The following is an 11,744-nucleotide window of genomic DNA, read 5'->3' on the forward strand; positions in this document are numbered from 1 at the left end:
CCTAGTCCCTCCCCCAGAGTGAGTGCTCGCTGTCCCCACAGCAACGCTGACGTGGAGTGGACAGCACAGAGACTGAAGTGCCCCATGGACACAGACCCTCCACAGGAGATCCGGCGGAGGTTTGGCAAGAAGTACGCCTGCTCCTCCCCTTAAGGCCAGGCAGGTCATTCATCCCTTCAGCATAAAGGGGTGTAGGCAGGAGGCAGAGTTCATGCCCAGGGAGATCATAGTCTGACAAGATGATCTGGTACATTGATAGAGTGTCCCACTGATGACTGTTGTAATAGTGGTCAGAGCAAGGGGCTTCAGAGCTCAAGGAGGTTCTCACCTCTGCCTGGGAAGTCAAGGCAGGCTTCCTGGAAGGGGTGTCTTCTGAGCTTCCAGCAAAGGGTGAGAAGAGAGCAGGGTAAGAAGGGCCAGCTGCAGACTGGGAGGGGAGAGGGCTATCTGAGTGTGAGTGGGAACTGGGCTAGAGGAAGAGCATCCCCTGGGATAAACTGACCAAGTGAGCACTTGCAAGGCTGTCCCTTCTCTGCTTGGAGAGTGTGGTAAAACCTTAGAGGGTCTGCACACTGTTTGGCTTGAGCAACTGATAGCCTTTCTTTGCTCTGGGAAGATGGGTGTGCACTGGGGGAGGGGGCACTCCATAGCCAGAGCCAAGATTTCCCATCTCCCAGGGTCACATCCTTCCAGCCTCTGCTGTTCACGGAGGCTCACCGGGAGAGGTTTCAGCGCAGCCGACGCCACCAGACCTTGCAGCAGTTCAAGCGCTTCATCGAGAACTACCGCCGCCACATCGGCTGTGTGGCTGTGTTCTATGCCATTGCCGGGGGCCTCTTCCTGGAGCGTGCCTACTGTGAGTGTGGGCAGCCCTGCAGTCCCGGCTCCTGTGGGCCCAAGGGGACTTTTTGAACTTGAAGAGAGGCTCTGGGGAAGGTGGCCGGGGTGGGCCCTTAACCCGCCTCCGCAGCTCTCTGTCCTTTGCACTGCTCCCCTCTCACCCGCCTGGGCTCCCCGACAGACTATGCCTACCAGGCTCACCACACGGGCATCACGGACACCACCCGTGTGGGCATCATCCTGTCCCGGGGCACAGCCGCCAGCATCTCCTTCATGTTCTCCTACATCCTGCTCACCATGTGCCGCAACCTCATCACCTTCCTGCGAGAGACCTTCCTCCACCGCTACGTGCCCTTTGACGCCGCCGTGGACTTCCACCGGCTCATTGCCTCCACTGCCATCATCCTCACAGGTAGGGCCCCGCAGTCCCAGGGGTTCTGTCCACATCCTCCTGCACCCTGCTGCCTGCCCCTCTGCTCTCCTTTGTGCTTGAGTGTAAGCCCCGGATGTCCTTCTCAGAAGGATGGAGCTGGCCCCATGGTGGTGTGAAGTGAGCCCAGGAGCCCCACATGCTCTCTTCCCATGCTCTCAGGGCCCCCTCACCAGCCTCTAGCTGACAAGTTACCCACACCCCAGAATGAGGGCACATCAATGCCTTCTTTCCCAGCTTTTATGTGGTAAAACGTACTCCTTGAGAGAAACCCAAAGAATGAACTTCCAATGGTATAATTTCAGATTCCTGTGGCTGTGCTCACAGATGGTACATATGGGGCATGGTGGAGGTGGGAGGGACAGGAGGATGATGAGAGACCAGAAGTGCAGACCCCTAAGGCCCTTCTTCAGGCCTCCAAGACTGGGTGGCTGGAGTCCTCCAACTTGGACTGAATGGGTTGAGGGCCCCCACCAGGCCACCCCCTGACTCACTCCCACCCTGTCTGGTCTTCCTTAGTCTTGCACAGTGCGGGCCATGTGGTGAATGTGTACCTGTTCTCCATCAGCCCACTCAGCGTGCTTTCCTGCCTCTTTCCTGGACTCTTCCATGACGATGGGTGAGTGAGTGGATGACTCTGTGTGTGCATGTGCATATGTGCGTGTATGTGTGCACATGTGCGTGCGTGCGTGTGTGTGTGTGTCAAGGTGGGGGATACTTTATGGAGCCAAATTTCCTTGGCTCAGAGGATAGTGTCACCTTCCAAGCGATAGGACAAACAATGATCAGCCAGAGCCCTAGCCCCAAGTGGGCAGAAAGGGAGACTGTGGCTGGGTTGGGGTGTTTCCTCTGGAAGATTCTTTCTGGAAGTCCCAGACATCTCTCAGCATCCTTCCTTGCTTTCCCTTCTCCACAGGTCTGAGTTTCCCCAGAAGTATTACTGGTGGTTCTTCCAGACTGTGCCAGGTGAAGAGTCCTCCCTACTCTGAATTTCTGGTTCTGGCTCTGAGCTCCTGGCTCTGGGTTCCAACTGCCATGAGGCAGCACTCACTCAGCTCTCAGCGTGGGCCAGGCTCTGCCCTCTGGTCCCGAGGACTCTCCGGGGCAGTAAGAGCCTCTGCTTCCCAGTCCTTCTCTTGGGAGTTTGGCTGGGCTCTTGCCCCAACTCTGAACATCCTCTGCTGTGGTATGGGAGTGTTCCCCTCTCCCTACACCCCAACATACACACCTACCATGACAGTGGCTTTGAGGAATGCTATGCATGTTGGAGAGATGGGGCTTGTCAAACTCGACAGAGCCCTCCACCCCCTGTAGTCTGTCTTGACAAGGGCTGTTTAGGGACATATCCCTAACTCCCCATAATCACCTATTTTAGAACTATTAGCTGTGAATCTATTCAGAAGCTTCTCAAACCTATTTATATTTTCAGTCTGTTTCCTCCTTGGGGTAATACATTTTCTACACTCCTCTCTGTGAAACACAGTATTTTTTTTTTTTTAAATCCTAAAACAATCTGCTTTGAACTTCAGAGTGCTTGCTAATTCCTGCACACTGGGATTTAGTGGGTAAGGCTGTGTTTATGCCCTCCTCTCTTTTCAGGCCTTTACAGGCTTTGGTTAGATCCCTTCTTAACCTCAGCTTTTCCATACTGCAGGGCTCTAATCTTCTTAATTTCTGCCTCTCTCCTCCTTGACACTTGAGAGGCCATTCTCTGTCCTCATATTCCCATCCTGAATCTAGTATTGCTCTCTTGTGTACCCCAGGCCTGGGACCCCTGTGAGAGGAGGGTCCTCCCACCAGCACTGGGCTGAACACAGGGGTCTCAGGTGGCTGTGCTTACTCATTAATGGTCCCACAGTCCACGCTGTTGTAGCCAAGGCAGGGGCTATGGGGCTTAGACAGAGTCTTGACTCCATGGGGGCAGGACCTGCAATGTCCAAAGTCTAACCCAGAGGGCCCAGAGTTGTTGCCCCTGCCTTCTTTCAGTCAGCACACATTTATATGAGGCCCACAGGATGCCAAACCCTAAGGAGGTGCTAGGATTCTGAGCTGAACCAGCAGCAGCCTGGTCCCTGTTCTTGTGGGCCAGACAGTGAGGGAAGTGACAGACAAAAAACAAATGACACCAGTACTCGAGAAATAACAATCAGGACAAGGCTTAGGAGGGATGAGCAGAGTCTGTTGAAATAAAAGGAATCTGTAATCAGTGGTGTGGGGAGAGAACAAAGGAGAAGCCTGGCTTCCACGACCCCCACCCAGAGCAATGAAGTGGGATGGGAACCCTGACCTCTGGCTGCCTCAGAACAGCCCTGCCCCTCTGCCCTTCTCCCCATGTTCATTTCGCAGGGCTCACGGGGGTGCTGCTCCTCCTGGTCCTGGCCATCATGTATGTCTTCGCCTCCCACCACTTCCGGCGCCATAGCTTCCGGGGCTTCTGGCTGACCCACCACCTCTACACCTTGCTCTACGTTCTGGTGAGGGCTCCTGGGGTCTGGGCGGGATGATCCCAGGAAGGCCATGTTGGCTTCTCCATTCCCTTAGTCCTCTCAGGAACCCCCTCCACTTCTCACTTCACAGCTGGAGAATCTAGTGTGGGGCTGCCAAGCAGACAGACCCGGGGATGCAGCACCTGGAAGATGGATGCCCTGGCAGGGGTCTGGCAGTAGCAGCCCCACCAGGCTGGTCTGCATTCCTTGAGACACCCCCACATCATTTCTGCCTAGCCAGTGATTCTGTAGTTCCCCGGTGGCTAGTGTGAGCTCCTAGTGGGCTGCCTACATGCAAGGGAGCAATACCCTTTCTATTTGAGAAAACGTATCTTAATTTGGTTCTGCCACTTTTGTTCCGATCCTGTTTTTTGAGGTCTTAGTACCCCAACCCCTCTGCCCAGTGGAGTGCCACTTGTAGAGTTAATGAGCTTGCTCAAAATGTTTTCACTTGGTCTATTGATAAGATGGATTTTTAAGACTCTACTTGTTCCCTTTCCTTCTCCTTAACCCAGGCTCTGCCTCCCTCTCTTCTCTTGTCGTCCTGTTCCCTTTATCTTCTGTGGGTTTGCCATCAGTTGCACAAGCTAGTTAGTTCCAGAGCTGACTCCAATCTGTGCCTGTGTCATGGTTCCACTTGGCTTCCCTACTTCATGGACACAGGCAGTTCCCTAAAGAGCACCCGAGAGTCCTGCTGAGAAGCTAAACTAAGTCCCAAGGCCCCAGCGTCCCCACCGATGATAGCTTGGCTGCCAACATTCAGAAGCACAGAGCCCAGATGGTTGCCATCTGTCACCTGGCTCCAGGCGGAACTGCACTCAGTCGTGAGACAGAGGGAGAGAGTCCATGGTGGCCTGAGTTAGGCTGGCACCTGGGGGCTGCCCTGCCTCCTCTCAAGTGCAGTTCTGTCTTCAGTGATCAGAGGGTCTGTTTCCCTGTTGCCCGAGGCTCAGCACTTCATGGTTCTGAAGATGAATACCCAGCGTTGGGTGAGGTTGTTTCCTAGAATTGGTGATGTTTGTTTCCAAAGGGATCTCTGCATTCTTTGGAAGCTGGCTAATTTGTCCCTCCCTTCCCACCCTTGCTAGGGTGGAGCCGCAGCCTCCTGGGTCACAGTTTCTGCGGGCGGGCGGAGGTGATGTTCTGGGTCCTGGTGAAAAAGCAGCTGTTCTCGGTGGGATATCCAGAAGGGTGGCCAGACTGACTCCCTGAGACCAAGACCCCTTTCTGACTTATTCCTGGGTTTTGGGGATCACTGGAGTTCAGAGCCACCCTTCCCACCAGCAAGGAAGTCAGGGGCTCAGGGTGCGGGACCCTCTGCTGGGCAGTCCTAGAGCTGGCCGCTAGAGGGAGTCTCACCTGGGGGGATATCAGGGCTGAAACACCCACTTATCCCTCATGGCCACTTGACTTGGGACAGAAAGAGAAGCTACAAGTAAAGGACCCCAGTGTGGAGTGGACCCTGCAGAAGGACGTCCAGGCTCCTGATCCAGGCAGAAAAGGGCAGGACTAGCTCCCCCCACCCCACCCCAGCTCCTCAGCCAACCATGAATCTGCAGCAACTTTGTGGTTTAAAAGTAGGGCCAACACTAAATAGGATGTATAAACAGAGCGGTATGAGGTCACCCAGACATTGTGCTCAGCCTGGTTCAGTGCTCAGAAAGCCTTGGGGGTGGGTGTGGGCTCCATAATGAAAGAGGAGCTTGGGGAAAGTGGAGCCAGTTCAGGGAAGAGCCCAGAGAGGTTTGGGTTAGTCCTGTGGGCAGAGGAATACTAAGCTGGGGATGGGGAGAGCTGAATGAGGCGCCATAGTTCAGTTTAACAGTTGTCCGTTGAAGGGTCTAGTACACATTTGTTCGGTGGTACGCCGTAGTGAGGTGGAGGACGGGGAGACTCAAAGCTAGGCCCTCAGGAACTTGGGATTTGCTGCAGAGATAAGGGCCATGCCCTTGAAATGGTCAGAATGAGCAGACAATATAGAATTAATTGCTGAGCTGAGTGTTCCAAACAGTGAGTTTATAGTAGCTCACTGAAGGGAGTTTCATTTGGGCCAAACTGGTTAGGGAAGACGTTGGGGAGAAGATGGGACTTGAGCCAACCCTTAAGGAGAGGTAAGCTAAGATTTGACAGGGCAGAGTGGAATCTGAAGAGCATTCCAGATAGAATAAAGGGCATGAGCACTGGTGCAGAGGTGGAAATGATGACAGAATATTCAGGGCACAGATGGGACAGGCCTGGCTGTGGATGGCCCTAGGGTATTAGGTGGTGGCAGGACCTGTGTGGGCTGCAGTGGCCACTGAGGGGCTGTGGCTCAGTGGGGGGGCCGGGCCACATGGGACAGCATAGACAGAGGAGACTGGGCAACATGCAGGATCAGGGCTGGGAGAAGGAATAGAGAGCCAGTGGAGAGATGGAAAATGAGTGGCCCAAGAGAAGCAGCAGATGTGGCAAGGAATGGGCAGTTGCTAGTGCCACAGATGGCCAATCATGGGAGCAAATGGAAGGAGACCTTGGGGTCTGACCATTCATGGGACGGGTGAACCCCCAGCGAGCAGGTCCTGAGAAGAGGTGGAAGCAGAAGCCAGACTTACCAGACTTAGGAACAAGCAAATGGCAAGCATGGGGGCAAGTTGTGTCTGACCTTGTTAGACCAGCTTTTTGGGGAAAGGACAAGAGCTGAACAATTCCTCAGTTATTTCATGGAAAAGGGGGACTGGTTAGGTGTTCTTAGTCTCCAAAGGCAGAGGATAAATTGGGGGAACTCCTTTTACTAACTCAGCAGTTATTAAATGCCTGCTGTGTGCCAGGCAGCAACTGGTAAGAGCTGAGAGTATGGTGGCAAAAAAAAAAAAAAAAAGACAAACACAAACCCCCAGTCCAGTGGGGAAACATGTCAATGAAGAAACAACATTAGTGTGGATAATGACAAATGTTCTGACAAATTTTAAATACATTTTAAAACAATGAGAGAAGTAGCCAGGGGAAGAACCAGGGAGAAGGCATTCCAGGGAGAGGGCACAGCAGGTGCCAAGGTCCTGAAGCAGAAAGACTTGCTACGTTTGAAGAACAGGGAAGGGGAAACAGTGGCAGGCAAAGGCCAGAGCATCTCAAGATCCTGTGGTATAATGGGAAGTCCACTAAGGCTGGTTAAGTTGAAATGGCATGATAAAATGAACTTTAAAAAAGTCACACTGGCTGCCTTGAAAAGAATGGGTCACACTGGGCAGTCCTGTAGAAGACCACCCAGGAGGCTACTGCAGAAGACCCATCAAGGGTCAAAGGGGCTGGTTTAGGATGGTTCCAGAAAGGTGAAAGTAGTTGGGGTTGGAAGTGGTTGGATCTGGGAACCTGGAGGGAGCATGGTACACGGAGAGGTGGGGGTGGAAGGTGACCGTGGGGTGGGGTGGGGTGGGTGGAGGATACTAGGGGCTAAGCTCTGAGCTGGCCACAGGCACTGTTGTGGGTATGGCTTGGTCTGAGCCGAATTCTTCACTCTGTCCAGCTCATCATCCACGGCAGCTTTGGCCTGATCCAGCTGCCCCGTTTCCACATCTTCTTCCTGGTCCCGGCACTGATCTATGTCGGGGATAAGCTGGTTAGCCTGAGCCGGAAGAAGGTGGAGATCAGCGTGGTGAAGGCTGAGCTGCTGCCTTCAGGTACCAGCCTAGACACAGTCAGGGACTACCTGGGTGGTACTGACAAAGCCCACAGGGCATGGCCAGAGCCTGGACCTTGCAGTCTCCTGGCCTGGCCCAGTGGAGTTGGCAGGGGCCTTGGGGTGGCAGTGATGAGGGAGCTGGCAAGAGAAGCTCTTGGCCAGGGGACCTGAGCCTCTCTCACAACAGAGAGGGAAGGAGCCCAGGCCAGGCTGCTCCTTTCCCTGTTGACCATGTGTACCAGTGCTTCACTGCCCCTCCTTCGGGTGGGCATGGCCCAAAGGGAGTAACGCCTTCTGGTGAGAAGAGGCCTTGGCATATTCCAGAAGGAGAGCTGAGGCTGCGGGTGGGGGAACTTTCTAGAGGCCACAATGGTGTTGGGTCCTGGATAGCAGCCTCCTGCCCACTTCCTTTCCTCAGGAGTGACCCACCTGCAGTTCCAGCGGCCCCAAGGCTTTGAGTACAAGTCGGGACAGTGGGTGCGGATCGCCTGTCTGGCTCTGGGGACCACTGAGTACCACCCCTTCACACTGACTTCTGCACCCCACGAGGACACGCTCAGCCTGCACATCCGGGCGGCAGGACCCTGGACCACTCGGCTCAGGGAGATCTACTCACCTCCAACAGGAGATGGCTGCGCCAAATACCCAAAGGTGACCAGACCCAGGCCAGATGAGCTACCCACCCCACACCCCCTTAGCAGGCCTTGCCCTGCAGCCCCAGGCTCCCCAGCGTCCCTCCCCTCCCCCAATCCAGAGACCGGTCTTTCCAGGTAATGCCATGGTACCCCCTTTCGCCTCACTCTATAAACATACCTGCCTTTCCCTGCCTCCCTCCTCTAGCTTCAGAACTATTGTGGTGGTGGAGCTTAACTCCAGCCTACTCTTCTTGCAGCTGTATCTCGATGGGCCATTTGGAGAGGGCCACCAGGAATGGCATAAGTTTGAGGTGTCAGTACTGGTGGGAGGGGGCATTGGGGTCACCCCCTTCGCCTCCATCCTCAAAGACCTGGTCTTCAAGTCTTCGGTCAGCTGCCACGTGTTCTGCAAGAAGGTGAGTGCCCTTTCTGCCTACCCCTGCTCCCTATCACTATGTCCATCTCTGCCTGTCCCCCCTGCCTCTGTTCTTCATCTGAAGAACAAAGCACAGTTGGCCTGACCCCAGAGTCGTCAGGGTATCCTCAGACCCTAAGGAACAGAGTTGGAGAGGGTTAAAAAACCCTCTCTCTGTCTTAGAGAGGTGGCCAGTCCCTGAAGGGAGCATTGTTAGGTTGAGAGAAGGAAGGGAACATTTGGGGTGGGGCAGAAGTGAAACAGGCTCTGCATTCAAGAGGAAGAAGAGGGGAGGTGGTGCGAGGCAGGCTGGTGGGCTGGGTTGGTTCCAAGAACACAGCCCAGGCCCTCAGGCCCCCTCCATCCCAGTCCCTTCACCCCAGCCTGGACCCAGTAGCAGGCCCCTGCTTGTTTCTCTGGGCCTGGCGGGTGAGTCAGGGGCACAGGAACGCAGCAGGCAGAGGCCCAGCCCATGCGCTGTCAGCACTTGGAGGGTGACAGACCGCTCCTCTTCTCCGCTGTCCATGCCAACTCTGCCTCTGCTTCTTAACTCACACAGCTCCACTTCATCCTCTTCAGAAGTTGGACGTGGGTCTCTCTGTGGCAGCTTCCATCCTTTCAGTCTCTCTTTGAGCCCATTCCCATCTGCTCCAGGAAGCCACCTGGGTCTTCCCTAAGGCTGCTCTGTGATGTGCCCCTTAGTAGAACCCTATCCCTCTGGGCTAGGGTTTAGAGCCTCGCAGCCTGAGGAGGGCCCATTGGAGGGAATGGCAGGGCAGGCTCGGACTGAAAAAGCTGCTTCCCACCCCATCAGACCTTCAGCTCACTTGACAAGTGTCCTTTTTCACCACCCCAGGTTATCAAGCCTTCTACCTTTCTATGCTCTGGGATAACTCCACACATACTCCCCACCCAGAACCTGGCCTCATGGTCCCTGCAACACACCATCCCCCAGGGTGTCTGGGGAGAGACACAAGCTGGCCAAGACCGGAAGAGTTCTGTTGCTGGATCCCTGGGATATGGGGACCCTGAGCTAAGCCAGGTCCTGAGCTCCCACCATGTGTCCCCAGATCTACTTCATCTGGGTGACGCGAACCCAGCGGCAGTTTGAGTGGCTGGCTGACATCATCCGGGAGGTGGAGGAGAATGACTGCCAGGACCTGGTGTCCGTGCACATCTACATCACCCAGCTGGCTGAGAAGTTTGACCTCAGGACCACCATGCTGGTAGGGCAGGGCGGCTAGGTGGGGATATGGGTTGGCAGGGTGACACAGATGGCCAGGCCAGGTGCGTGGACAGCCAGGTTCAGACAGCAGGAGGCACAGAGATGGTGGTCCTGATCCACAGCCTCCAGCTCCCTCCCCACCCCATTCTCTGTCTCCTGAGCTGCAGGCTGGCTTGGTCTAGGCATGGACCCTGACTGTCCTTGGCCTGACCTACCCCTGTGCCCCCAGTACATCTGTGAGCGGCACTTCCAGAAGGTGCTGAACCGGAGTCTGTTCACGGGACTGCGCTCTGTCACCCACTTCGGCCGCCCCCCCTTCGAGCCCTTCTTCAAGTCCCTGCAGGAGGTCCACCCGCAGGTCAGTTCCACCCCATATGAAGGTTCTCCTGGCCTTTATCCCCGGAGGTCTGAGGAAACCTCCCAGGTCATCTCCATGAGGGAAGGAATTGATGGGTGATGAGAACACATCACCCAGGAAATAAGTGGGTTTCGTGGAGTAGAGAAATAGTAGGGGTCACTCTGAGGGGCTAAGGGGGGAGCAGCAACAGAGATTGCTTCTTTTAAAGCCAAGGTGCCTGTCTAGAGGGAAGGGTGCAGTGACTGAGCTCGTCCTTACCGTAAAGTCAGAGCTACTCTTACCATGAATGCCCAGCCAGCCCTCACCCTAGATGCTGATCTTTACCATGAACGCTGGGATAGCCACTGTCTCATAATGGCCTAGCCCTCAGTGAGACACTAAGCTAGCCTTTAACTGGAACGTTTATTAACCCCGCCTTGATCTGAAACACTTATCATGTCCCCAAAGCTGACAAATGCCTTCAAGGAGCTGGAGGTTGGACCCACACAGAGCAGGTCTACCAAAACTGAGCTAGATGTAAATACATCGAGCCAGCCCTCACCACACATGGTGCAAAGCAAACCTTTACCAGAAACCTGGAAGGAGCCCTCATCAAGGACTCTTGTCTGTCTTTAACACGAACACTGAGCTAGCCTTCACGTTCCCTTCCCCCAACAGGTCCGGAAGATTGGGGTGTTTAGCTGTGGCCCCCCGGGCATGACCAAGAATGTGGAAAAGGCCTGTCAGCTCATCAACAAGCAGGACCGGACTCACTTCTCCCACCATTATGAGAACTTCTAGGCCTCCTGCCCAGGGGTTCTTCCTACTGCCCAGCTGAGCAGAGGTTTGGGCCTATACCTTACTCTGTACTTCCTATTTCTGACTCCCTCTGCCTCCTCCCCATTCCCACCTCCGAATTTTGGTCCAGGTGGCCATGGTCAGTTATCCATATGGGTTAAGAGACTCCCAAGTCCAGAATGTCTCAGCCTGGAGAAGGGGGAGGCACTGGCTGGGAAACAGGTGAGACCTGGCAGGAGAGCTGTTATTACTTTGGGGCAAAGTGATACCTCTTCTTCCAAGCTAAGAAAAAGTCTCTAAAGACTGGAGCTGACAAGCAGTGCGTATGTGTATTAGGGAGCTGTGAGCCTAAGGATGGAGGGGGAGCACAGATGCTGGCATCTTGGAACTCTCCCACCAAAAAAGCCTCCCCCTCTGCTAGGCTCCCCACTGTTAAAAGGGCTGGCAAATGCCTTGGGGTGGGGTAGAGGCTGGGCCCCAAGAAAGAAGTCTACAGGAACCCCCTCAGCATCCTAGTCTAACAGCACAACTGATCTTCTCTCCCCAGTTTTTAAACGTGTACTGTAGTCAGAATCTGGCCCAAAATCTATGTAGTGCTCCTCACGCCTTGTCTCTTCTTCCTAATGCAGCAGTCTCCTTTACAAATAAACCACTTTTCTGCCCTCTGGGTTTCTTTATCCTGCCTGAGAGTGGGGTTGGGCACTGGCAGAGGAAGCTACTCCACCAGCCAGCTCACCCAGGCTGGTGCAGACAGTCGTCTGAACCTGCCAGCACCTTCTGGATAAAGGAACTGGCCCAAGGTCGAGTGCTTTAGCTGGAAACCTCTTTCCCAGCTCCCGTTCCTGATGAAGGGCCTCTCAGGGCAGCTAGTGTGGGGCTTCTGGAGCCTGATCAGGAAGGGGTGGGAGTTCCTGAGAAGG

At 54.7% G+C, this 11,744-nt stretch overlaps 1 protein-coding gene across 4 annotated transcripts in view; it reads left to right on the forward strand.

Annotated features, from left to right (window-relative positions):
- DUOX1 (dual oxidase 1) overlaps nucleotides 1-11,491 on the forward strand; it is a 32,513-nt gene extending 21,022 nt beyond the window's left edge. For 3 of the 4 annotated variants that reach the window (XM_045067664.1, XM_045067665.1, XM_045067667.1), the window contains 12 exons: nucleotides 6-131; nucleotides 678-856; nucleotides 1,022-1,252; nucleotides 1,790-1,889; nucleotides 2,187-2,236; nucleotides 3,617-3,744; nucleotides 7,259-7,412; nucleotides 7,833-8,065; nucleotides 8,307-8,465; nucleotides 9,535-9,690; nucleotides 9,919-10,047; nucleotides 10,705-11,491. In XM_045067664.1, coding sequence (XP_044923599.1) covers nucleotides 6-131; nucleotides 678-856; nucleotides 1,022-1,252; nucleotides 1,790-1,889; nucleotides 2,187-2,236; nucleotides 3,617-3,744; nucleotides 7,259-7,412; nucleotides 7,833-8,065; nucleotides 8,307-8,465; nucleotides 9,535-9,690; nucleotides 9,919-10,047; nucleotides 10,705-10,827 — 1,768 coding nt within the window. In that variant the 3' untranslated portion in view covers nucleotides 10,828-11,491. The remainder of the gene's footprint in view (nucleotides 1-5; nucleotides 132-677; nucleotides 857-1,021; nucleotides 1,253-1,789; nucleotides 1,890-2,186; nucleotides 2,237-3,616; nucleotides 3,745-7,258; nucleotides 7,413-7,832; nucleotides 8,066-8,306; nucleotides 8,466-9,534; nucleotides 9,691-9,918; nucleotides 10,048-10,704) is intronic. The other variant, XM_045067666.1, reaches the window with a different exon arrangement.
- The last annotated feature ends 253 nt before the right edge of the window (nucleotides 11,492-11,744 follow it).

Source organism: Mustela putorius, unplaced genomic scaffold (assembly GCF_011764305.1).
Source record: "Mustela putorius furo isolate JIRA1106 unplaced genomic scaffold, ASM1176430v1.1 tig00003898_pilon_pilon_pilon, whole genome shotgun sequence".
Lineage (NCBI taxonomy): Eukaryota > Metazoa > Chordata > Mammalia > Carnivora > Mustelidae > Mustela > Mustela putorius.